The following is a 27,218-nucleotide window of genomic DNA, read 5'->3' as shown; positions in this document are numbered from 1 at the left end:
GACTTCTGTGTAGCTCCAGAGGGTAGGAATAAGGTCAATGAGTCCTACTCAGGGAAATGATAAAATTAGGGATTTCTTTTGGCTACTGAATACTTTAAGATGAAGGGCCCTAGGGTCGTCTTTTTGAGTATCTTCATTTTCTTGGCAGGTCTAAAGACTGGGAAGGGTGAGGAAGCTAAATGGGACTCAGGGCCCCAAACAGTACCCGGCAAATAATAGACACTAAAACCGTATGTTGAAAGGATGATGAATGAAAAATACTTCGTGGGTGATATAACCACTAGACTTCCTATTTGTCAGTTAACCTGCTTCAGACGCGGTGGATGAGTGGAAAGAGAACCTGGTTAGGAGGTCGGAGACCCGGGCTCTAAGTCTAGGTCCTGCCCCTAACTCGCTATGTGATCTTGGGCAAGCTCTTTTCTCCTTTTGAGCCCCAGTTTCCTCGCATTAACAGGGGAGCAACGGGGGCTGGACCAGCGATTTCCAAATAGCTGGGCTTCCAGGCAGGGCGCTTGCTTGTCTAGCCTGGGGGCAGACTGGGGAGCAGGGGGCATTGGCCGTGTCAAGGACAAAAACCCTCCCTCAGGGGACCCCCTGAGAGCGCCCCGTGGGGTTTCGCGGGCCCGGGAGCTGGGGACTGGGAGCTGGGGGCTGGGGTTCTGCTCTGACCCATCGCGGCTCACCTTCCCGATGTTTCCGCTGCTGTATGAGTCCAGCAGGTTTATAAACACCCTCTGGATCCGTATAACTTTCTCCGTCGGGGCAGCAACTTCCTCTTCAGCCATGGTGGGAGCCGCTCTGGTTGCTAAGGAGAAAGCGTCCGTTTGGTTGCCTAGGAGGTGGGGCATGGGCCCCAGGACCGCTGGGACGGGGTGGCCCTCGGGGCGGGGCCTCGGGCGATGGGCGGGGCGTTCCCGGATTGGGGGCGGGGCCTCCGGTTTCCCGCGCTCCCAGGAATTTTCCTGCCTAGGGCGCCCCGCCCGAGTGCTTGTTTCCGCCTCGTCGCGCGTGCTCCCGGGGCCCCCTGTTCCCCTGGGTTTAGGGTCCGGGACGCCCGAACTACAACGTGTGTGGACTCGCGTGTGCAGCCAGTTGCTGCTTGGTCCATTGGGCTCAACCGGCTTAGTTCCGGAACGACATCTCGGGTTGAGCTAGGCGCCGCTAGAGGCCATTTGTCCTGGGAATTCACCCACATTCACAAAGGGATAGAATTTAGACTTCTGCTCTTTCCAAATCAGGTTAGACATGCAGTTGTTGACATACACCGACAAATTAAAATATGACATTAAATTTTTCTTATCACATCGCTTCTCGGCCTTTTGGCTAAGATCAAGTGATAATTTTTCATATCACAGAACCACAAAGGTCATGGCGGACTGTGTATACATCCTGTTATCTTAGAAGAATAGTTTGATTCTACTGAAATGTTTTTGTGCTTTAAACATTAACTGGTTAAATGTGAATATTTAACACGTGGAGCCATTTTGTACTTTTTTTTTTTTTTTTTTTTTAAATACTGATTATCTCAAAAAATGGCAGTGGCATGGGAGCTCCAGACAGCCTGGAGATTCTGGGCACTCAGGCAACTGGGAGACTTGGCTTTGCGTTCCAGCTCTGCAGCCATTTGTGGGAGACTGGGACCAATCTTTTAACCTTCCCATAGCTATTAAATTGACTGTAAAACAAGGGTGAAACAACCGACCTAACAGCTGTCAGGATTAAATAAGATACATGAAAGCATTTTCTGAAGTGGTCTCCAAAAGTGATTTTTTTTTTTTTTGGCAACGCTAAAATGCACACTTCTACAAGTGCGAGAGTTCTGATTCCATTTTTTGTTTGTTTCCCAACTTCCATGCCCTTTCCTTCTTACAGGTATGTCTCATTGAAACTTCTTTGTTTTGATAAAATAACAGTTTAAAACTTGGCAAACTCAGTTTGGGAACAGCTTGCTCACACACAGCAAATTCTTTTTTAAAATTCTCAACAAGTACTGTCACTTTAAATATAAAAAGATTCATGCAAGATCAGAACAAAACTTGATGGAACACACAAGTATTCTTTTAAAAGACCTGTGAAATATTCTAGAATTCACTAGATGCCTCATTTCCAGTTTGTCCCTATTGACATGCAGTTAAGCGGTTAAGTACTTTTATTCAACCGGTCATGCTACTATAAAATATAACTCACTTTTGTTTCATTCTTATTATTTAGACTACTGATAACTGGTAAATGAGCTAGTTACAGTAAGGGGATGGCTTCCAAAGAGTTTTATAGCAGATTGGTAGTTTAGGAAAAGAGATTCTATTGATTATTTCCATTATGCCAACTTATGTGTCTTTTACTGTTATCCTTTTACTCTTTGAGAATCAGCTTTCAGATAACCACAAAGTTCAGGTAATGCTTTTACTGACACATATTGTATGCGGATGGTTGGTGGAGTCAGAAGACCTCGGTTCTGACCCTACGCTACTGCTCACAGGTGGGCTGCGGATTAAGTCCCACAGTCTGTCCACAGCTCAGCTACGTCACACACAAAATGACGAGGTAGAAGGCAGAGTCCTGTCTGAAGTCAGAGTGGCACATACATATCAGAATCTCAGCATTTCCTACCCTGTTCCCCCTTAACAATCAAACTGCACATTTTGTGTTTTTGGCACTGGCTAGAGAATACTGTAGTGTCGTGGTGTAAGAAACCAATAATGCTCAGTACACCAGCAGCTGCTGATTAGCTGTGTGGGATGTGTAATGATTGACTCTGGACCTGGAGGAAAGGTGGGAAGAGTGTCATTATGGGAAATGAGGTGTGCAATCTTTTCGTAATCAAACTGCCTCTTTAAGGATCCTGGGAGCAGGCACAACTCAGCACACCTTGGTGCTTTTGCTAGAGAGACACGCTCTTCAGCGGGCTTAAACCCCACTGCCTATTGTGTTTCCTCTCTAATTAGCACATACGAACTAATGTAAAAACATGAAAAGTATAAAGGAAATGAAAATTACCTATCTTACCACCTAGTGATGACTACTATATTAACATTGTAGGATATTTTGTCTCATTTTCCTTTTGTTACATATAAGATTATTTTTCAAGATAGATTACAGTTTTCTATCCTTTTCCCAAGTAGTACAATTTTACCCCAATTTTTAATGGCTGCATATTCTTCCATCAAAAGGATTTGGCATAACTTTCCCACTTTTTAGAGCTTTTCCAATTTTTCATTAGAGAAAATGAACATTCCTGTATATCTTCTGCTGAATTGCTTCCCTATGCTAGACTGCTAGGACGTCACCAGCACAGAAGTTATAAGCTTTGTGAAGGCAATACTACTAACATTTTCCAGGAAGGTTTCACCAATATAACCTTCAGCAGGATGTAACAGTGCCCTTCACTAAATCTTTATTGATATCATTATATTTAAATAAGAGAAATTATTAAATTATTAGGTAAAATGGCTCAAAATAGCTAAACTTATTTTCCTTTCTTGAATGACTGGTCTGGCTGAATATCTGTCAAGTGGTTACTGGACATCTATATATTTTTTCTGAGTTGACTATATTATTTGCCCATTGTTCTCATTTTTTCCTATTGATTTGTAAGGGTTACTTACTTAGAGGTTCTTTTTCCTTTTTCTTCTGGAAGTGAAATCAAGGCTTAATTTACCTGGTTAAATTCTTTAAAAAATATGTAAAATGAAGGTTTTAATATCTAGTGGAGGTTTTAATATCTGTAGTTTTATTAGTGTCTTTTCTCTGTTACTCTTTCATGGGAACAAAAAAAGCAAACCACTTCACATCAAAATGTAACAATATGGAATTCAAAAATGGAAACGGAAGCTCTCAGAATCAATCATTTATCACAAAACTAACACTTTCGATTTTTAAACATACAATCACTTTTCTTTATACTTAACTCAAAATTAGTAAACAGAATTTTATTTAAACTTTACAAACATCCTTTACATTTAGCCTGAGATTAAGCATGAGAAAGTTCAACCTGAAGTTAGACTTCGTTGCCCAGTTAAGCATTGGAAAATAAAGCTGAGGATGAACATGCATTTCTCAAACATAATTTAAGCATTCCAATGAACTTTGACAACGAAGAGTGACCCAAAATGAAGTTTAATTTGCTCTGGTCTACATGGTCTTCAGAGACTAAAGGTACCTATTATTTAATGATGATTAAAAAAGTCTTCAAATGACAAATTATGAAGGTGGGTCCAGATGCAGAATCTTAGTTCAACATTTCTATAGCTGCTGCTTCAGACTGGTAAAAAAACAACACCCCAATCCGAATTATTCAACATGTACTTGAAAACACGTAGCAGCATGGTACAGTTTATTTTTATAAATATTAGTACCTGTAATAAAATATAAAATACAGAGTCTCCCTTTTTCAAATATTAAGTCTCTGAATGCTTCATTCATCCTTTGGTTTCAAACCCATACAATGCACTCACATTACATTGCAGATTTAGCACTGAGACAGAACACTGTACATCTGTTGGGAAGGAGGGGTGCTGTGGGAATACCAAAGCCCTACGTTATAGAAAGTAAATGTTGAAGCAAAAATACTTTCTGAATATATACTGTACATTATGTAAACAAACATTCATAATAAGAATCAACACAGGCCAAAATATTGTTTTCTAGGAAATCAGAATCTTCTTTCTTTTAAATCACACGCACTGAAGATGCTTTTTGTTAGGAAAAGAATGGAGCCTGTTCCTGCATTTGCTTATGTGCTTAAATGTCTTGGAAACAAGTAATTATTACATTCATTTGCTAACAGCTTGTCCTCTTAGCTGGCTGGCTGTTGCAAACTAGGAATAGGGTACTGTCTCAGTACCTGTTTTTCATGTAATACTAGCTAAGTAATATATAATTAATTCATTTTTATCAGTTCATATTCATAATATAAATAGATTAAATGAAGAAGTAGATTTCAAAATTTGTGCAGGGGAAACTAGTTGATAATTTGTTTCCAATAAGGCTGGTAGCAAAATAATTACTACAAAGTCAGTAAACCCCTGATTTAGCAAGCTGAATCAAAGTTTGAAGTTAGGTCATTTTCATTCTTAAATCACTGTGCAAATCTAGAATTTCCTATGTAAGAGAGAGTGCTGGCAGCATCGAAGTCCTATAATAAGAGAATACAATACTGATTAGGTTTTTGAAATGCAGAGATGCTATAGGAAGAAATTTGCATGTCCTAATAAAGGTGGCACAGCAGTGGCCTCAGGATTTCCTTAATGAATCAGAAACTAAGAAAGATAATTCATTAGTCAATAACGTTCACAACCAAAAGCCTAAATTTGAAACATGATAAAGACACAAAATCAAAAATGCACTTTCTGGCCTCTTGCTCCCTCACCTTCAGAAATGGCCTGCACTCTGCCTATGGAGTGTGTGTCTACTTTTACTTTAAACTGAACACCGCCCCCTACCCCACGCCTCGAGGCCTCTCTGGCCTTCTGAGATGACCTATACTTGGTCTATGGAGTGTGCATCTCTCAGAATAAATCTAATTTTACTCAAAAAAAAAAAAAAAAGCATTTTCTACTATGACCATATGCAAGAATTTCAAGCTTTGTGTCAACATTCTGTTCCAGTGACACCCCCTCCCCTAACAGGAAGAAACTTAGTCATGACTGCCCATCCCTTTTCAAAGCTTCTAGTCTTTGAAGGAGTGCATTTCCAAATGCTTCCCGGTAGGCAGGGCTGAGCGTATCCAGCAAGGAGTAGACCGTTTCATGGTAGGGAGTCTGTAAATGATCATCCACCTGGTCAAAAGCATAACCTACTACCTACGAGAGAAATGCAACAGTGAATTAAATATCATCGTGGTACAGAAGTCATTCTGTAATGACATTATGTATTTCTCAATCAGTAGTTAAAATACACATTTTTAATACAACCTGTGATATTTAAGCGATTTATAACACACAGGAACACCAGCAGCCAAATGCTCTCTTTGTAATTTTTTTCTCAAAATTTAAATGGTTTGATTTACCTACTCCTGATCTTGAAAGGAATGTAAAAATAGAGAAAGAATTTAAAAAGCTATACAAAAACAATATTTCATTTTCACTGTCTAAAACATGCTTCTATTTAATTCCACATATACCGAGGGTCTTTTTATAAAGGCACTAGAATAATGTATGATTAGTCCATATTTTTATCATTATTTATGCGATTTGGACTCTTTATAAAGAATTCTACAAACTGTTTACAGTTTTCATTCTGCGTTATAATTAGTTACCTGAAATGCCACTCTCACATTACTAATACATTACTTACCTGCTCAACTCCGTGAGATAAAAGGGAAAGTTATTGTGTGTGTGTGTTTCTTTAAACACAGCTAAAGCTTTTCTCTCCAACAAGATTTTAAGATCTACTTCATGGTTCACCAGCATATTGTAGGGCAAAATCAACTTAGCTTTTGCTGACTTCACTAAAGCTTATGAATTCCCCAAATAAACCCTAAATTTTTATAACATCGATTCAAGATGGAAGATGCATGTTCATGTTGGAAACAGAAGCAGCATTGTTGTTTTTAATGAAAAGCAGAGGCGGACACCTGAGGGAGATGAGTTGCACCCTTTCAGAGCCATGCTGCCGCAGCGCCTTCTGCAACACACTATGATTTTGCTTGCTCCCCTCTTAGACTGCTCTTCCTACAGGACAGGGATCACGTCTTTTTCACATGGTTTGATTTCTAATTCCTGACACAGGATAGCTGCCCAGTAAATGTTAACTGAATCAGACTGAAAAAACTGAAAGTATCTGAGTTCCTACGTGCCAGGTTTTATAACGATCCAGCCCTTTCTGCAGACTTATTCACACAATCATCCCCCGATTCCTTTGCATTTTTTTTAAATCTCCAGGTTATAGATAAAGAAGCAGGTATGCAGGTTGACTGACTCACCCAAGATCGCTCAAATTCACATATAAGACTTCTGACTCTCACCAGAATCTTTCTTACCTCACCAGAATTAAACAGTGTAAAACAGAATTAATTCACCTGGGGTCATTTATCTCTACTTTCCATTTGTCTATTTCCATTTAAGATCTACTTCTCAAAACGATAAGCTTTTAGTACAAATTAAGGGATTTAGGCAGGGGAGCACAAAGATTAGTTCATTCAGGGACTGCTCCGAAAGCTAAACTGCCATGGTGAGGGCACTGAGAGCAGTGAGGATGCTGGCCTTGCAATCTGCTTCAGCGTAAGCGAGCCTCCCGCAAGGGCCACGTGATTCACATACATCTTAGGCCAACCGAATCCAGTGGAATAAAGAGACGTTCCTGCGCTTGTGTAACCTATCATCTGCTATATTTACTTGCTTAAACCAGGTGCCCTACTTTATGATGCTGTGCAACTTTCCTGGGGAACTACTCTTAACAGATACAGAAAAGTCAGAGATCTTTGACCAAGAGAGAAGATTAATTAGCAAAACAGACATTAGTAAAGTTAAAGTAGACTTTTTTTAATTGAAGTATAGTGGATTTATTTACAATGTTGTGTTAGTTGCTGGTGTACAGCAAAGTGATTCTGTTATACATATATATATTCTTTTCCATTATGGTTTATTACAAGAGATTGAATATAGTCCCCTGTGCTACACACGAGGACCTTGTTGTTTATTTTATGTATAGTAGTTTGTATCCGCTAATCCAAAACTCCTAATTTATCCCTCCCCCCTTTCCCCTTAGGTAGCCATAAGTTTGTTTTCTATGTCCGTGAGTCTGTTTCTGTTTTGTAGACACGTTCATTTGTGTCATATTTTAGATTCCACATATAAGGGATATCATATGATATTTGTAAAGAAGACATTTCTAATGTCTATTCCTTTGTTCAGTAGGTCAAAAATTTCCATAATATGTAGTAATTTTTTTTTTTTTTTAGTGAAAAGTTGCTCTTGGGTAGTGCTTTCTACTATTCTAAATGCAGGATTCTGGTTTAAATGATGTAGGGAGGTCGAGGTCACTCTGCCTAGAAAAGCTTACATGTAACAAAGGACACTCCTGGAAATCTGGAGGTGGAGCCTTCTGCTGTGACTTAATTCTGTTCTAACATCTAGTGAACAGTGGAGTCAAGTACGTTGTTTTAGTAGAAGAGACATTAGTAAGAGGTGGAAATAGATTCTCTCAACACAGTGACTGTAAAACTCAACCAATGCAGAGAATGCATCATTCTGGTAGACACATTTAGCTATTCATAAGAATTAAATTAATTTGGGGTGTGATGATTACAAGAAAGCACTCTGCAAATCAAATCTGTTTTCTTGTTTTCAAAAAATTCAATTTTCCCATGTTGACTGAAAGACTTTAGAATAAAAAATTCCTAGGGAAAAAAGCTTCCTTAAAAAAATCATGGCGGCTCCTGAGTATCGAATTCTCATCCAACACTCTTTCCTACTCACCAACTCCTGATCCCCCTCTTTTTTTAATTTTATTTTTTATTGAAGTGTAGTTGATTTACAATGTTAGTTTTAGGTGTACAGCAAACTGATTGAGTTTTATATATATATGTATATGTGTGTGTATATATATATATACACACACATATACACATTCATATATTTATTTCAGATTATTTCCCATTATATGTTATTATATTATTTCCATTATATATTATATGTTATTAAGAAATTGAATATAGTTCCCTGTGCTATTCAGTAGGTCTTTGTTATCTCTATTTTACATATAATGTGTGTCTGTTAATCCCAAACACCTAATTTATCCCTCATTCACCCTTTCCCCCCAACCCTGACCCTTTTTGATAAGGAGGTAAAGATGTGATTTTTTTTTCTTTTTTCTCGAGAGAGAAAAGTGACTTACCTTGAGCCCTGCTTCGGTGAGCTCCAGGCAGTATCGGTTCCTCTCTCTCGTTTCCACGTTGATGTAGGCCACGTCATCTGCACAGCGCAGGGTTTTGGAGACGAACATGTTGTTCACAGCAAAGAGAACGTCGCTGACGACTGCTTCGGCTTCCAGCCGCATGTCTTTCACATCGGTCCCTTCAAAGCCATTGAGCTCTGCACCTTCTTCAACTCTGGACATGCTGCTTAGCTCCATGGGATTACAGTCTGTTTCCATTCTGCAAAAAAGCAGATATAAAACTGACTTACTGGAAGACATGCCACGCATTAATGTTTGATTAAAAGAGGCCCTGCCTTACAATTGCTGCTTATTAGAATACATTAACTAGCTAACAACTTTTAGGGAAAATACTGCCTACAGCCATTTTCAGTAGTTTTGCATAGCAAAATTAGACCCACAGATTTTCAAAAAAAGTATCTCTGTTCTCCACTTCTCCCCAAGAGGTTAATTCCCATATTGGTAAGAATCCAGGATATTATTTTCAGCTATTTCAAATACCACCACTTAGGCAAAAGTTCTAGTACATACCTCTTTTTAAATGCATTATTGTTCTAGGATAGATATTTAGAACTGGAATTGCTGAGTCAGAGTACATGCTTGTTTTATCTTTCAGTAGGTACTGCTGATTCACCCTTCAGAAAAAGGCTGGACTGACTGATGTTCCAGCAACAGAATATGAGGGACCGCACTCTCCTTCACCACGCCCTTTCCAGTCCTTTCTGATATTTGTCAATTTAAGAGGCAAAGAATAGTGTCTCATTGTTTGAATATGCATTTCCTTGATTAAACATCTTTCTGGGTATTTATAGGATATTTTTAGTTCCAAGATCATACAGCTGTTTAAAAAAACAGAAATGGAAGTGAACTGAGGGTGTCTGAAATCAGAGTTCAGATCTCTACCTACCGGAGTACACTCTCAATAGTTCCTTCTATGACTTCTGGATTTGGGGTTTTGCTTAAGAAGCAACCTTCCCCATTCCGTGATTATATTTTAAAACCTCTCTAACTTGTGTTTAAAATTCTGATTCTCTATCCCTGTATTTAACTGTTTGATACAACTGGAATTTACTTTGTGTAGCTTTATTTTCCAAATGGATAGCCTGTTATTCCAACAGCACTCACTGAATGACTCATCTTTTCACTACTATTTGAACTGGCCCATATATCGTAACTTGAAAAATGTCATTTCTCAGGCTAACTTGACCCAGTATCACTGCCACTTTGCTATGTAGTTCTTGCTTCTCTTCTGTGACTGGTGGAGCAATGAAGCATTGTAAAAACTTGAAGTGTATGAATGAGAAAAGTTAATAAATATGGAATGTAAAAACAGCTTTTCAGAATCAGATATTATGCTTTTTTTTAACCTTTAGGCTTTAAAAGTCAATTAAGATTTCATTTATCTGATATGGATTAAGCCTCCACTGTTCTAAATATAGGACAACTCTTCAACTCATGAACATTTATTTATACTGTTTGTCTATTACCTTACAAGTTCCAACTCTTTTTCTAAAGTGACTAACTTGTGCTCTATTTGTGTGATGTTTAAAATCCTCTAAATTAGTGGTTCTCAATCTCAGCCACAAACCCCATCTCAGAGAAACTGAATCAAAACCTCTGGGAGATTTTTTTGGGTATTTTTTCAGAGTTTCTGGGTGATTCTACCGTATAGCCACTGCTCTCAATTATTAGCAAAAATCTTAAGGAGCCAGAGTACCTATAGCTACGAGTCATTTGCACATTATAAAAACCAAAAGTATTTGCTAAAGGCAATTTATATAACTATGTAAAGCTATCTCAAAAAACTGCAAATGTGCAAATATAGTCCTCCAATCCTGTTTCAGCTAATGATATGTTTTAAGGGTCTTTTAGCTTGTCTCCCACAGCATTTTACAGGATTAGTCGCTCACTACTAACAAGTTAATTATAAATTTACCAATTATTGCTGGAGGAATTTGTCAGATAACTGAAATCTAACATCGACTTACTATATGCAAAAGTGAAACATTTCATTTTCTAAAAATTTCCACCTTGTCTAGAAATAATCATTATACTCCTTAATATTAAACTTGGGTTTATGTATAAGAAATGAGCCAATTTAATTTTTTTTCCAGTCAATTTTGAAGATTTTGAAATGTTGCTGTCCACTATAAATCACTTAACATCCTGAGTACCAATCTTTATTTTGCTCACCTCAATTACAGATGTCATAAATAATAATAATTACATGAAAAAGATGTTTATATGTTTAAAAAAAGAGTCTAATTCATTGCAATTAAGACCTTAGTGATAGAGAAAGATGAAGAAGCTAATACTAGAATGGAAGAAGTATTACTCTGCAGCAGTTTACTGTCAGTAAAGTAGTTCATCAAACTGTTGCAGAGTAATTAGCAGCAAGGGGCAAACAAGAGAAAGACACCTTTCCTAAGACTGAATTTTCAGAGATTTTTTCCTGAAATGTCTTTGAATGATGCATAAAGTAGTAAACACATTCAGAACTTTTGATGATACATGTAAATGAAAATATTTTTATTATTGAAGTATTACACAAGTTAGCAACATTTTAAGCTTTATTATTTTCAGGTATTATTCCAATGATCTTATTTTGGTTGTAACTGTTCTTGATTATTTATCAATATCCTTTTCCTTTCCTAATAGCATCCAGATTTTCCAAGGGGAATCATACCTCATCCTTTTCTATGCAGAAAGTAACCAAGCTATGTGAGACTGACCCCAACCCCAATTAAAGACTGTCTTAAACTAATCAGTACACAGAGTTCTTCCTAGTCACTTCAACCCAGCATAGTCTGCAGCACACGCCCCAGTTGTTCCTGGTCGCCATCCCAAGAGGAGGGAAACCCAAGGATGATGCTGACAATGGGAAAAGAACAGAACCAAGAGATTCACAGAGAAATGGCAGCCAGAGCCCTGACGGTGCCCAGCCTCTGCACTTTTCAGTTATTGCGGCCAATAAATCCCTATTGTTTTACTGAAAGCATCCTAACTGATTGAGGAGTCTACCTCAAATGAAAAGCATTCATTGATCTAGCTAGCCAACAGCTTTAGGAAAGAGGTTTAAAAAGTAGAACCTTGATGATATTTTTGTGCTAGAAAGTACCTAATAAAAGCTTTGCAGACAGTACCATTACGTGTCTGTATTAGTTTCCTATTGCTGCTGTAACAAATTATCACAAACTTAGTGGCTTAAAACAACACAAACTTATTTTCTTATTTCTTACAATTCTGGAGGTGAGAAATCTAAAATCAAGGTGTCAGCAGGGTGGCACTCCTTTTGGAGCCTTCAGGGGAGAATCTATTTCCTTGCGTTCTAGAAGTCACCTGCATTCCTTGTCTCATGGTCCCTTCCTCCACCTTCAAAGCACATCACTCCAACCTCCGGTTCTGCGGTTACACCTCCTTTTTCTGACTCTTGGCACCTGCACCCCTTTTATAATGACCCCTGTGATTACACTGGGTCCACGTGAACAACCCCAGATAATTTTTCCATCCAGGTCCTTAACCTGAAAAACCTGCAAAGTTCCTCTTGTCACATAAATTAATACATTCAGTATCCAGGGATTAGGACGTGGACGTCCTGTTGGGGGGCTGGTCATTATTCTGCCTGCCAGTGTCCATATCCTATCAGCAGGGAAAGGAGTATAAAGTAATCAAAGAAACTTCGTTTCCTGACCTTCCTCTTAAAAACAGTCATAATTTACTTTTTTTTTCTTTCATAATTTACTTTTAAAAGGAGGCCCAGTGTACTTATCAAGCTCACTGCCTTCTTTGGAAAGATTCCTTAATCACTGGTTTCACGATTTGTATTCTTAACCCCAGCACCATGATCACAGCAAAACGTACAGGGGATGGGTGTTTCGATTAAAGGCACTGTTTCGAGGCTGGCAAGGGGTTTTATGAATTGTTCTGAATCAAGAGCTCTGTCCAACTACCCGATTCTGGATGGTGACTGGCCGATCCAATCAGATCCTCTCTTGAGTAGTACGAACACAGAGCCAAAAAACTGAAGTCAGTTTGTGATGACAGGAGCGACAGAAACAGAGCAGGAACAACTGGGCAGCACTACTTAATGGGTCCCTAGAGAAGTGGTTTCTACATTTTTGATTATGCATCCCAGTAACTAAAAATACTTTGAGCACATATCTCATATGTGCATTTACTGACATATACTATCACAATGAACATTCCAAAACACATAAATATGAATTTAAAGAGAAGGTAAAAGACGAAATATAAATTTATTTTCTTCTTCTTAATGGATTATCTTGTGTACCTGACTGTGGAGGCCTGCACCACTGGGGATGAGAAAATACATACCCATGTTACTGAAGGGACAACTACTAGAATTACTACTGAAACATCAGAGGTGCTGTCAGGTTATCAGAATGCTTGACTCATTAATGTGAATCTTGCTAAAATCTTGCCCTGGTTCCCCTTTCTGTAGGCAAGACAACTTACCATCATAAAAGAAATTCTAGACCAGCAGAACTTTGTGCCTTGATGGAAATGTTCTTTATCTATGCCGTTCAGTACAGTAGCTACTAGTCACGTGTAGCTGTGAAGCGCTTGAAGTTTGGCTAGAGTGACTGTGGAACTGAATTTCAAATATTATATAATTTTCATTCATTTAAATTTAAATAGCTAGTGCCTACTGTATCAGCACAGGTCTAGACCTTTCTGAGTTATATTATTGTTAAAAAAAGAGTCAATAGATGTAAAACTACTAAGTAAAGCTTATTTTATATATGAGTAGCAGGATTTGGCAATATATATGTCAAAATCTAGTTTGAATCTTAGCAATTCTATGGAGGGAAATTAACCATCATTGTTTCGAATGGTTAAAACGAATGAATAATTTCTATTCTTCAACCATGTCAACTTAGACTCTAAGTTTATAAAGCCAGCTTTTTCCCAAGCATTAGAGTATTAATTAAAGTTGTCTACAGCCTAATTTGGGAGGCAAGACAGGCACATGAAATATGTACACAAATATTAATGCTATGCACACATTTCATAATTATAACATAAGAAATGTATAATTAGAGAAAAAAATGATATGTCTTGGTCCTACTACAAACTACCACTAAACTTGTATAAACTTGGGCTGGCCATGTAACTTCATTGGGTTCATGGTTTTCTTACTTATAGAATAAAGGGGGAATGAACAGGAAATTCTTTACTGTTCTTGAGATCTGACATTCTGTGATTTACAACATAATTGTTAGTTTTGATGGGGTGTGACTCATGACTTGTGGAACAGGTCAGTCAAAACTGGGCTTGAGTGAGCACAGATGAAATTTATGGATAAGCAGAAAGCATTAAAGAATTGTGAAGGATTCTTCAGAGGGAACAATAAATAAACAAGCTACAGGGTGTAGTAGGAATTGTAAAGAGATTAGCCTAGCTAGTCTAATACAAGAAAAATGTTAAGGGAGTGACACATAGGAATGGCCCAATTTGACAGGGTGCTAATACCTAAACAACAGAATTTGATTAAATCTCCTGAGAATGGGAAGAAAGAGCAATGTCTTTATAGTTAAAGTGGGTTATCTTGTACGTAGCATATAGTTTGGTCCTGCTGTTTCATCCAATCTGATAATCTCTACCTTTTAATTAGTGCTTAATTAGTCCATTTACATTTAATATGATTACTAAGAGATTATTGATATGATTACTGTAATTGACTGATGTAGTTACTATCTTGCTGTTTTCTGTTTGTCCCATCTGTACTTTTATTTCCTTTTCCTTATTTTTCTGCCTACTTTTGGACTGACCACTTTTTAGGATTCTACTTTACATTCTTTGGTGGCTTATTAACTCTCTGTTGTATGTTTTTGGTGATTGCTTTAAAGTTTATAGTATGCATCTTTAATTTATCACAGTCTAGTTTATACCATTTCATGTATAAAAACCTTACAAGAGTATATTATATAGTCTTTCTGCTATTTTTGTCATACATTTGACTTCTAAATATGTTAGAAACTTCACAATACATGCTCTTTCTGCTTTAAACAGCCAGTTACTTTTCAAAGAGATTTAGGTAGTAAGAAAAGAAGCATTTTATATTTAACCATATAGTTAATATTGCCCAGGCTTCTCATTTCTTTGTGTTGATCTACATGTGTGTCTATAATCTGTATAATCTTCCTTCTGCCTAATGGCTTTCCTTATACATTTCCTGTAGTGTAGGCTGCTGAATTCTTTCAATTTATGTCTGAACAAGTCTTCCTATCGCTAATATTTTTAAAAGATATTTCTGCCTGCTAGAGAATCCTAGGCTGACTGTCCCCACCCCCACCCTTTCAGGACTTTAAAGATGTTTCTTTACTATTGGCTTGCTTGCATTGTTTCCCATGAGAAATCTGATGTCATTATTATCTTTGTTCCCCTTGGTGTAGTTTTCACATTTCTTTTGCTTGAGGCTCATTAAGCCTCTTGTATTTGTGGGTTCATAAAAGCAAATTTGGAAAAATTTTGTCATTATTTCTTCGAACATTTATCTGTCTCTCCTCTCTTTGGGGACTCCAGTTTCATGAATATTAGTCCAACTGAAGTTGTCCTACGCCTTTGTTCATTTTTCAGTCTCTTTTCTCTTTGTGTTTTACTTGACTTTGAATAGTTTTTATTGCTATGTCTCCAAGTTCTTTTCCAATCTTTTCTTTAGGGTATCTAATCTCTTCTACTTGGATTCTTGTTTAGAAAACATATTTTTTCATATTTCTACTTAATTTGCTCAGTCTTCTAATTTTTTGAATACATGGAATAATTATAATAAATGTTTCAATGTCCCTGTCTACTCATTTCATTGTGTTATTTCTGGGTTGGTTTCAATTGATAGTTTTTTTTCTAATCATTATGGGTTGTATACTGCTGCTTTGCATGCCTGGTAATTTTTCATTGGATGCCAGACTATGTGAATTTTACCTTGTCTGGTGCTGGATATTTATATATTGCTATAAATATTATTGATCATTGCTCTAGGATGTAGTTATCTGGAAAAAGCTTGATCTTTTGGGGTCTTGCTTTTAGACTTTTTAAGGCAGTATCAAAACTGATTCAATCTCTGGTTAATTTTTCCCCACTATGGAGGGAGGCAAAACCTTTCTGAGTACTCTACTGGATGGCCTATGAATTATGAGGTCTTCTATTCTGGGAGATAGGAACAGAAACTAGTTCTGTTTGAGCTCTGAAAATTCCTCTAATCCTTTTGGGTAATTCTTTCCTCAGCCCTGGCTAGTTCCTCATACCTGTATATTGATCAGTATTCAGCTGCAGACTGGAGGGGGATCCTCTGTATGTATCCACAGCTCTCACTCGCTGTGAAGTTCTGTACCTTCTACTCAGTCCTAGCAGCCCAAGCTTCCTGAACTCCTTGCTCCAAACCCTCAATTCAGGGAGACCATTGGGCTTTACGTGGGTTTCTCCTTCTGAAGCCATGTCTAGAAATTTTCTCCAGAGAATAGTTTGCACCTTGCCTCTCAGGGATCACTGTCCTGCACTGCCTAGGGTCCAGAGTCTTAAAACTATTGTTACATATATTTTTTGCCCACTTTCTTGTTGTTTCAGGTGGAAGGGGAAATCTGGTCCCTGTTACTCTGTCTTAGCCAGAAGTAGAAATCCCATTAGCCAGTTTTGAGTTAACTCTGCAATCTTATTTCATCAGTTTTTCTTCCACTGATTTTTTTGGTCTCTCCTACACTACTTGGAATCAACTTTACCATCTTGATGGTTCTTTAATTCATGAGTTTAATCCATTTTTGACACATGCTTACTATATATTTGTGTAAGACCCATGTTTTTTAACTTAAAAAAAATTGTACTTTGACACTACTTTCAGACCTTTTAATTCTTCCAAACTCAGCTCAGACACACAGGATTCTGTATCTGATCTCAAGGTAAAGTTAATCACTGAATTCCTTAGAATTCCTGCTGCGACACTTCTGTACTTGTCATCATACCTCACGGCAAGTGGAGGTCTGTGATGTCAGTATCATCAGCACGGTGACTGGCACACAGTGGGTCTTCACTGAGTATTTTCTGAATGAACAAACCAAAGGAAAAACGCTAACTTTTTGCTTCTCAAGCTGTACTACTTCGCTGTGATGTGGGGCATACAAAGCCACAGGGTAAACACGGCAGACACTCCTAGAAAATACACATCACTGTTACAGCAACAGTATCATGGGGGGTGATGCAAAATTGCCTAGAATTTTAAAGCAAATGGCAGCCTCCAGCTGTGTCCTCTTTAGGTTATGCCTCCCCACCCGGAGGGTTTCCTGTGCCTCTGAGAGGAATATATGAGTGAAAAGTAAGTAAGAGGACTGCTTTAGCCCAAGGAATTGACTCAAAAAACCGGAAATTCCAGGCACTGGGTTTGGGTGTATAAAGTTAACAGGCAGAGGTTGAAGCTATGGGAGGGTGGAATGTTAGTACTGGGCTGGACCTTCTCTAAGTCTTTACAGCTCGTCCCACTTCAGTTATAACAATGCTCTTTATTAAAAGTTAAGGTTGGGGGGAGGGTGGTAGCTCAGTGGTAGAATGCATGCTTAGCATGCATGAGGTCCTGGGTTCAATACCCAGTACTGCCACTTAAAAAGTAAATAAATACATAAATAAACCTAATTACCTCTTTCCACCAAAAGAAAAAAAAAAGTTAAGGTAATCATCGATAGCTCTTGCTTCTGTCGGTATAATTTTGGCCTGTGTTAGTGTTTTTAGAGGACTCATGCAACTGGTTATCAAGATACTGTTGATAAAAAAAGATACTGATTACTTTTATTCCTTCTTAGTGTTTTTATATTCCTAGGAATAGACATTTTACAAGGATTGCAAATAGAGACAACCCAAGGGGAATTTCGCCTGAGAGTTCGCATGGTGAAAACAGTTATACAGGGGCACCCCCGTCATGCACCTCTGGTTCTGCCACAGGCTACTCAAATAGTTAATATCAGACAATATCCGGTGCCCAGAGGCCACGATGAGATAAGACAGACTATCTTAAACTTGAGGAAGCCGGTATTATTTGGCCGTTGCATAGCCCATATAACTCTCTAGTGTGGCCAGTGAGGAAGCTAGACGGCTCCTGGAGGATGACAGTGGACTATCGAGAACTGAACCAAGTCACCCTCCCCACCCCATGCACGCGGCTGTGCCAAATATAACAGATTTGATGGGCCGGCTGTCCCATGAACTGGGTACTTGCCACTACGTGGCTGACCTGGCCAATGCATTCTTCTCTGTAGACGTAGCCCGAGAGCCAAGAACAGCTTGTGTTTACCTGGGAAGGTAGACAACGGACGTTTGCTGTGTTACCGCAGGGATACCTACACAGCCCCACACTATGCCATGCATGGCCTGGTGGCCCAGGACGTGGCCACACTGGCACAAACTGGCTACTGTTCGTTTGTTCCATTATATAGATGACATAATGCTAACCTCTGATTCTCTTTCAGATTTGGAAACCAGTGCCTCAACTCTGCAAGAAGCTCTGCTGGGCTGGGGGAGCGCCGTGAACGAGGACAAAGTGCAAGGACCTGGATATTCTGTCAGATTCTCGGGTGTCGTCTGGTCGGGTAAGACAAAGTGCTGCCTGAGGCGGTGAGAGACAAGATCCAGGCATATTCTCGTCCGGAGACGGTTAAACAGTTACAGACTTACTTGGGCCTTCTGGGATATTGGCGGGTGTTTATCCCTCATCTGGTCCAAATAGCTGAGCCCCTCTACAAACTGATTAAGAAGGGAGAAGTCTGGGATTGGACAGATGAAGCTGAACATGCATTTGTAGAAAATAAGAGGGCGATGGCCCGAGTGCAGGCGCTGCGCACTATAGATCCAGACCTCCCTTTCTGGCTAACAGTCCATGCGGACAATGATGGATATGGTTGGGGATTATGGCAAAAGCATGGGCAATGGAAGGTGCCTTAGGGTTCTGGTCTCAGCTGTGGAAAGGGGCTGAATATCATTATTCTTTAATTGAGAAACAATTGTCAGCAACTTACGTATCTTTGATAGCCACTGAGCCCCTGACAGGGAAGGAGGAGGTACAGGTACAAACCACATACCCCACTGCAGGACGCATACATACGTGGGCAAAGCAACCCTGATCGGGGACTGCACACACACTGACCCTAACTAAATGGGGTGCTTACTTAGGACAACAGTCCCACTACGCCACTAGACCCTTGGCTGCAGAGCTGCAGCAGGTGTTAGGGCCTGTGAGATTTGTTGTGCCTGCTTTACAGATGCTCCCGCATCAGGGGGTGGATTCCACACTTATTCCCTTTCACGAGGGAAAGGGGCCACCCCCGGGAGATGCTTGGTTATGGATGGTTCTTGCAAGGGCAGTCTGCCCACTTGGGTTGCAATGCCATTGCACCCTGCCACTGAAGCCTTCTGGTATGAGACAGGAGAAGGCCAGTCCAGCCAATGGGCTGAGTTACAGGTGGTGTGGACGGCGTTAATGTATGAACCCAGCCCCTTACATGGATTTGCATGGACAGTTGGGCTGTACACTGAGACCTCATGTTATGGCTGCCCCAGTGGGCCATGCAGAACTGGATGATTGGGCACCAACCTCTATGGGGATAGTGTATGTGGAAACAATTGTGGGACAAAGGCCTAGGAAGTCAGTACACTATTTACCATGTGCCAGGGCACTGCCCAGCCTTGGCACTGGGCAATGATGCCGCTGACGCACTAGCCCAACTTTGCCCTGTACAGGCCATGGCTCTGGGACCCCATATAGGTCCCTGGCTCCATAAGAAACTTGGTCATGTAGGCCTGCACATGATGAGACAGGTAGCGGAGCGGTGGGGCTGGCAGTTGAGCCAAGGTTGAAGCCAAGAATGCCGTACGGCAATGCCCATGGAGTGCTAAGTGCCATTCGCACCGGCGGCGATGGCCCAGCAGGCGGGGATGATTGCACAGGGGATCCAGCCGTTGCAGGTATGGCAAGCAGACTGCACAGGCCCATTTCCTACCAGTGTGGGTTTGCGGTACCTGCTGGCGGCAATAGACACCGATACGGGCCTGGGTTTCGCTCATCTGGTGCTCCGAGCTACGCAGGACTCTACCATCACAGCACTGGAACTTTTACGGGCCTTTTACGGGATTCCCTTGGAAACACAAAGTGATAGAGGGACCCAATTTACTGCCCAACAGACCCAGGAATGGGCCGAGGAAAATGATATTAAATGGACATTGCATGTGCCTTATCGCCCCCAAGCAGCAGGAATGATTGAGCAATACAATGGCTTACTAAAGGATAAATCAAGGGCTCTCAGACCACAAGCATGAGGCTGGAACACTGCACTGCCGCAGGCGGTACGTCTTTTAAAAGAACAACCTCGCCATAACAGGTATGAGCCCACTTTAGATAAGTTATTGCGAGGGAGCTCTTGGAGGCTCAGGGTTGGGCCCATGAATGACGCCTCCGATATACCAATAGTAGGGCGTGCGTTAATATTACGTGCTCCCAGGGTTTTGAACTCGGGACAACAGAACACATGGACATGGAAGGACCAGGTTCAGGCTGAAGGCCCCTGGCTGGCCCTTTTAGAACCACGGGGCGACGGGCCAAAGAAGCCCTGCAGGTGACCCCACGGTGTGGGGGAGTGGCCTTTTGATGTACGGGTCACCCTAGGAGAAATGGGGGTGTCCCTACTCAAAGAAGCAGAAGCCCCGTGACTCTGGGCAATTCCACTGATAGCCCCCGAAGCACTTCCAGAGTGTAACCAACCCAGTGCGGGCAGATTGGTGTGGTACCAGCGCCCAGGGCGAACAGCCCTTCCTGCCACTATACTCTCACAGGACAGTAAAGTAGCCTGCATCCTCCTGGAAGGGAGAGACTTGCCAATTACGGTGTCCACCTCTGCTTTATCCTTCTGCCCAGGGTAACGACGAATACTGTCTTCTCCGGGGCGCACACATTTGCGGAAGTCCACAACATCTCTCATTGTTGGGTCTGTACTGAACTTCCCATAGAAGCAGGAGATGGACTGCCATGGCAACTATAACCCGCGTCCGAAACTAATTGGAGCGCAATGACCGAATGGAACGCCAACAGGGCAGCAGGATTGCCCTGGGACTTGTGGCGGCAGACTATCGAAGATATGCTCCATTGTGAGCAGGTCAATGCACCCCACTAAGTGGAGGACAGTATGGAATGGGTGAGGATGGATGAATAGTATTCTTGTAAAATTAACAAGTCTAAGCCCCTTCTGTATCGAGCAGCAGTTTTAAAGTGATGCTCCAAATCACACAGTAGGGTGGCTCCCTAAAGAGCTATGTGCCAACATCACTCACAATTAAATGCCTCTACGTGGTGGGATGGATAGCATTTGATTGGCACAAAACCCACCGATTTCCTGTCTCCAGGGTACCTGTGGGTATGTGGCGCTGATGGATGGTCTCATCTCCCCGCTAAATGGACAGGGCGCTGTACTTGGGGTAAAGCTTACTTGCCCGAACGTATCCAGCCCACCTTAATGGAGCACCCTGTGAACTGGGATCTGCTGCACACCCAGCTGGCACCATGAAAAGCATGCAGCTTGGTGGTTTTATCCCCTGGCCCTGTTCCTGCCAGGTGCTGAGACCATCAGTGTAGAACTGCAGGTAGAAGCTTTAGCTCAGGCCATATCAGCTACATTAAATGTAACTAAAAAAGCCATCAAGGAATTTTTAGATGAAACCACCCAAATGCGAAAGGTGGTTTTACAAAACAGGACGGCACTGGATATTCTCACTGCAAGCCCAGGCGGCACATGCGCTGTGTTACGTACTGAACGCCGTATCTATATACCAGGTCGCCAGAAGGAAGTAGCTGAGGCACTACAAGAAATAGATCAACAACTATATCATGTAGATGGTGTAATTTAAGATCCCCTTAAGGAGTGGTGGGCATCCTTAACGTTCTCCTGGAGATGGGGGCCAACTGTCCTGGCCATTGCAGCTGCCTGTCTAGTGATAGGATGCTGTTCCCTATATTGTTGTTGTGGTCTTCGGGCACAGTGCTCTGCTCTGCGGACCAGGGTCCCCATGACCTAGGGGGTGGAATGTCGGCGGTCTTAAGTGAGTAGGCCGTGGGACCCAGGGCAAAGTTCACAATAACTTGCATGTGTATGAGGTAAGAAGTAAATATATGCATGCGTTAGTAGCATGAGGAAGCATTATGAACAACACGCATGCGTGAGCGTAATGAAAGGACCAGTGCGTGCACCTGAGCGTGCGTGCCACCTGCTTGTACTGCAATAAAGTGCTGTTTTGCTCCATGTTGGTTCCTCGTGCATTTTTCCAGTTGCGTAGCTCACCTCCTTGGATCCCTCTCCAGCCTCCCGTGGCTGACAGGTACATTCTAACCAACATAAAACAAGTCAATATCTAAAGAGATGAAACAGGAAACCTCTTCGCTTTTCATTTAAACTCTAAACTGGCTCTCTACTAGCCTCTGAGCAGCATTCTGTTGCCAGCTCCTTCAAAAACTGGAACACCTTAAGGGTACTTTTAGTTATTCTGGTAGATTGCGTTACCTTGCATAAAGTTTCTAAATGATTCCTTGGAACACAGATAAATTATTTAAGAACTAGCTCTTACTTCATCTGTTGGTATAATTTTTGGGCTGTGTTAGTTTTTGGAGAATTCGTGAAAGTAGTTATCAAGATACTGATCACTAAGTTCTTTAAGTTCTTTATTCTCTACTTAATTCAGTAGACTTTGTTTCATCACAAACTTACAGGATCAAAGAGCTGGAAAGAGACTGTAGATCCTCCTTGATGACAAAAGAATGGGCATCAAAAGACAGTAATATATTCAGCATGACAAAAGAACAGAGCCAGAATGATTTCAAGAGCAGTACACAGATGTCACATTTTCATTTTGAAAGAAGCTCGATTTTTCAGTTGATATTACAACAGTCAGCTGAGGGCTAGAATGCACTATCTTAATCATGATTATAGTTGACCTTTGAACAACACAGGTTTGAACTGTGCAGGTCCACTTACACGCAGATTTTTTTCAACAGTAAATTCTACAGTACCACACTATCTGTGTTGATTGAATTGGTGGATGTGGAGCTGTGTATGTGGAGGGCTGACTATAAGTTATTCACAGATTTTCAAGTGCAGGAGGGTTTGCGTCCCTGACCCCAGCGTTGTTCAAGGGTCAACTCTACTTTTATTTGCATCATACATCACAGTCTGGAAAATCCTCTCAACATGAGTAAGTGGCCATATGGTGTGGTGGTTAAAGGGCTCTTTTGAACAGACTGATTGGACTAGAATATCAGCTCTGTCACATACTCCACGACTTGGGGCAAGATATCTTAATCCCTACGAGTCACACACTTGCCCTCTCTAAAATGAAGCCAGCAACAGCATCTCCCTTAAAGGGATTTGGAAAGAACTAAGTGAGTGAATATGTGGAAAGCGCTTAGCATGGTGCCAGGCACACAATAAGCTTGGAACATATTATCAGTTAATTATTACCTATTAAAAACAAAGTACTTAAAGTATTTTTAAAGAAGAAAGACTACCCTTTGACCTAAGCCCTTTGACTCCAAGGTTGGCTCTTTCTACAGTGTGTAGACCAGCTGTGGCTGCCACCTTGTACCATTCTGAGAGCCCAGCTTAGGAGCACTACTATCTTATTCCTGTTAGCTCAGGTACAAGGCCTACAGGCCAATGTCTCAGCTTTTCTTTTATTTCACGTGGATTTCTTTCAAGGATGATTATTTTGACATGACCCACTCAGCCTCTGGTATTCTAACCTGTCATTTCAAATCCCTTTACTGAACTTTTAAAAAGTTGACAATGTTTGGTTGATAATTACCTTCGTCTTCCTCACGTAAAATTAATGCTAGCTGTTAACATTTTATCACAGTACTTTGCCTCTCATAAAACACAAAACACTGTGATTTAGGATGAGTTTGTACCCCGTTTGAGCCAGAGATACAATAACAACAGGCCCTACACCTTAACAATTTATGATGAATTTCTTCCAGAAAGCACAAAACGTACAAGGCAACACACTTTGAAGGGAGCATGTCTGTTTTTATAAGAACCATCCCATTTTTATTTTCCTTTTCTGATATGTGAAATTCCACACATTCTATGGACAGCCTGAATGTAATTCTACATTCCAAAAGAAGTCATTTATTTAACATTTAAACTTGAGGTCAATTGTACCCATTTGTCAAAAGTCTGGTTCAAACCTCTCAAGGTCTAGTCTAATTCCCTGCCACATTACAGCCCACATTTTCATACCACTTTGTTTATATTCCTTTTATGGCAAGTATTATAATTATTATTCACAAACATGCCTTATCATCTTCAAAATCTATCCAGAATCCAACTGCTTCTTCCCATCTTCATTGCCATCACTCTAGTTCAAGCCACTGTCATCTTCCGCCTGAATTATTGTAGTATCTTTCTAACTGGTCCTGCCTTTTCACCTTTGGTCCTCCCACCTCCACACAAATCTATTCTCAACACAGCAGTTAGCATGATCCTGTAAGAACTCTAGCCAGATTATGTCACTCCATTCCTCAAACCCATTCAGCCACTGAGTAAAAAGCCGAAGTCCTTATACTGGCCCTATAGGAACCCGCCCCAGCTCCCATCCCTGACAATCCCCCAGCTTCCATCCCTCTTTTCCTTCACCGCCTCCTGATGTTCTTGAACTCACCAAGCATGCTCTTGCCAGAGGGCCTTGCACTCTGTTGTTCCCCCTGCCTGGAAAACTCTTCCAGATGCTCACTTGCCTTGCTCTCCTGCCTTCTCTAAGTCTCTGTTAAAATGTCACCTTACGAAACAAGAGAGGCCTTTCCTTTACCCTATGTAGAAAAGTGACAAACCTCTTCCCCTCTCTATTCCCTTTATACTGCTTTTTTTTTTTTCTACAGCATTTATCACCACATGGTACATGATACATTTGCTTATTGTTTGTTTCTCCTCCCTTCAAAAAAATAAGCACTCCATGAGGGCAAGGACTTAATCCGTTCACTGTTGTATACCCAGTATCAACAATCCCTGTCCCGGAGCAGGCAATCAATACGTACTTATTGAATATTGAATAAAGGAATGGCCCTTTCACTACAGAACATACGCTCCTTGAATTTCTCTTCACCTTTTTATCATCACCCATTGTGGAGGACTTCATTTAATGGACCCTTCAGAAATATTTTTAAACGAATGAAGAGCAAGGGAACTGAAGTTACTGAGAATGCTTGGCACGAGTCTACAAAGGATGAGGAGGGGTACCAACAATCCCAGGATCTACATACACTGGAAAGCACACTATTCTAAAATGAAAAGGTGGTCGTGCAAAGGGGAACCAGAGCTTTCTCCACCTGCCAACATTTCCATGCTGTGTTAATATTTCTAAGGCATTCGTTAAAGTTATCAACATGTAAGTAAAACCTCCTTAAAACGGTCGTTTTAATTTATTATTCTTAGTTAAACTTTACGCATCTGGACTCTTTTAGGTTCGTTCCCTACTGATATCGTTAGGTTTCCTAACAATCTTCGGAAATAAGATGTTCCAATACGCTTCCTGTTGACACAGACTCAGAGTGAGCAGTGGCCGGTTCAGTGTGGCTCGGCTAATAAGCGCCTGGGGCAGGATTCTAACACAGGATACCTGGCTTCCGGGTCACGGAACTCCCGCACGCAGGCCTTCTCCGGGATTACCAAGTCAAGGGTAGGCTCCGCCCTCGCAGCAGTTGCCTCCTAAAAGGTAGAAATACGATTGCGCACACTCCCAGAATAGCACAAGTACTTGCCCAGGTTTCAGCGGGGTCGGAAGGCTTTGGCATCAATCAGAGAAAGCAGTTCGGCCCACAAATGCCTTGAAAACTCGTTTCCTGGCCGCTGGCGCAGCACACCCAGGATGAATGAATCGCTCTGTAAACTGCAAGCCGCTAGACAAACAGTAGCGAAATGAAGCTTTGGAAAACAATACCTAAATGAGGCGGGCGACGAATAACTTGCTGACAATGGGCACCAGTCAATACTGGGACTGGGGACGGGACTAGGGGGGCTGGGGGAAGGGGTGCTCGAGAGGGGCTGCAGCTCTCCCGGAGGAGCTGCCAGCGGTCCAAGCGCCCGTCTCCGGGGTCTGGGTCTAAGGTGACCCGGACGGCCCAGGCCGGACCCGCCCCGAGACCCCTCTCAGCCCGGGCACCGGGCCCCTTCTGCCGTCGCCCCTCACGGCCCGGCCCGTTGCATCGCGTCCCGCTCCGAGGGCCCCTGGACAGCCCCCGAATCCCTTTCGGCAACCGGCCAGCCGCCAGCCGCGGGCCCCGATGCTGCTCACCTGCGCGCGATCCCGGTTCTCCTCTTCCGCGCCCCTGAGGCGTCTGGAACCGACCTGCGGCACCGCCCCCTCTTCTCCCCGCCCTCGCCCCGCCCTTTCGAAGCCGGAACTGCTTCTTCCGGGCCCTTTTCCCCGCCTCCGGGACCCCAGTGTGGCGTCACTTCCGCCTGCGCCCGGTCGCGGGCTGGGAGTACAGGTCTCGCGAACGCGCGGGAGCGTCCCAGAGTCGGGAGCGCGCCCCGCGGATGACAACAAATTCGTCGTGCGACTGCGGTGGCAGTGTCCGCTTCAGTCCCGGCCTCAGGCTCTGCTGCCTCCCGGCGCGGTCTCTTCCACCCTCTCTCTGTGTCAGCTAGGACCCCCTCGGAAGCCCCGGGCTTGGGGCGACAGGGACTCCGCGCCTTGTACTCGCTAGGCCTAGCGCGACCGGCGCGGCGCGGCGCGGCGCGGCGCAGGTGATGGGGTCGCCGTGAGGGATGGCGGGCGCCGACCGAGCATGAAGGGGCCTCTCCGGGCTTAGGCCCTACCGCGGCCTGGGCTCGTCCGCCGGGACCCGAGGCGCCGCTGCCGCCGCCGCGGCCTGGAGCTCGAGCTTGGGCGCCCAGGCCGGAGCCGCTCGCAGCCCCCGCCGGCGCAGCTGCCAGCCCTCATCATGCCTTGGCCGTTTTCAGAGTCCATCAAGAAGAGGGCCTGTCGGTACCTCCTGCAGAGGTACCTCGGTCACTTTCTGCAAGAGAAGCTGAGCCTGGAGCAGCTCAGCCTGGACCTGTACCAGGGCACCGGGTCCCTCGCCCAGGTACCCCTGGACAAATGGGTAAGAGCTGCCAGCGGCCAGCGGGGCGGGACTCACTCCCTTCTTTAGAGCGATTTGAACGAATGTTACCCCAGGTGACGTGGATTCAGTCCTTCTCTGGGAATTGTTTGGATCCAAGTGTGGCAGGGCTCAGAGAAATGTGTTGAAGTGTTGTTTAATCTGTTTCCAGCAAGTTTGCGCTCCCAAACCCACGTGTTCCAGAAAC

General features: G+C 42.2%; 3 protein-coding genes across 5 annotated transcripts in view; 1 reads left to right on the top strand and 2 right to left on the bottom strand.

Moving 5' to 3' along the window:
• AK7 (adenylate kinase 7) overlaps positions 1-891 on the bottom strand; it is a 66,745-nt gene extending 65,854 nt beyond the window's left edge. The window contains exon 1 of the mRNA XM_014558813.2: positions 684-891. Coding sequence (XP_014414299.2) covers positions 684-848 — 165 coding nt within the window. The 5' untranslated portion in view covers positions 849-891. The remainder of the gene's footprint in view (positions 1-683) is intronic.
• A 2,818-nt stretch (positions 892-3,709) lies between these two features.
• GSKIP (GSK3B interacting protein) lies at positions 3,710-26,283 on the bottom strand. 3 transcript variants are annotated; one of them, XM_032482581.1, is made up of 5 exons: positions 26,200-26,283; positions 25,525-25,613; positions 16,851-16,929; positions 8,836-9,094; positions 3,710-5,801 (listed from the first exon to the last, which is right to left on the bottom strand). In XM_032482581.1, exons 4-5 carry the CDS (start codon positions 9,091-9,093, stop codon positions 5,640-5,642), a joined length of 420 nt encoding a protein of 139 aa, XP_032338472.1. In that variant the 5' UTR covers position 9,094; positions 16,851-16,929; positions 25,525-25,613; positions 26,200-26,283; the 3' UTR covers positions 3,710-5,639. The 3 variants fall into 3 exon arrangements, with proteins under 3 accessions (XP_032338472.1, XP_032338471.1, XP_032338474.1); XM_032482580.1 differs by lacking the exon at positions 16,851-16,929 and having other exon boundaries at positions 26,200-26,277; XM_032482583.1 differs by lacking the exons at positions 16,851-16,929; positions 25,525-25,613 and having other exon boundaries at positions 26,200-26,263.
• A 76-nt stretch (positions 26,284-26,359) lies between these two features.
• The window catches only part of ATG2B (autophagy related 2B), a 63,789-nt gene continuing 62,930 nt past the window's right edge, over positions 26,360-27,218 (top strand). Inside the window, 1 exon segment of the mRNA XM_006184160.2 lies at positions 26,360-27,013. Within this exon segment, the coding sequence (XP_006184222.2) occupies positions 26,852-27,013 (162 nt within the window). The 5' untranslated portion in view covers positions 26,360-26,851.

Source organism: Camelus ferus, chromosome 6, assembly GCF_009834535.1.
Source record: "Camelus ferus isolate YT-003-E chromosome 6, BCGSAC_Cfer_1.0, whole genome shotgun sequence".
Lineage (NCBI taxonomy): Eukaryota > Metazoa > Chordata > Mammalia > Artiodactyla > Camelidae > Camelus > Camelus ferus.
The sequence above is the reverse complement of the archived record's forward strand: the minus strand, read 5'-3'. Positions and strand labels throughout refer to the sequence as shown.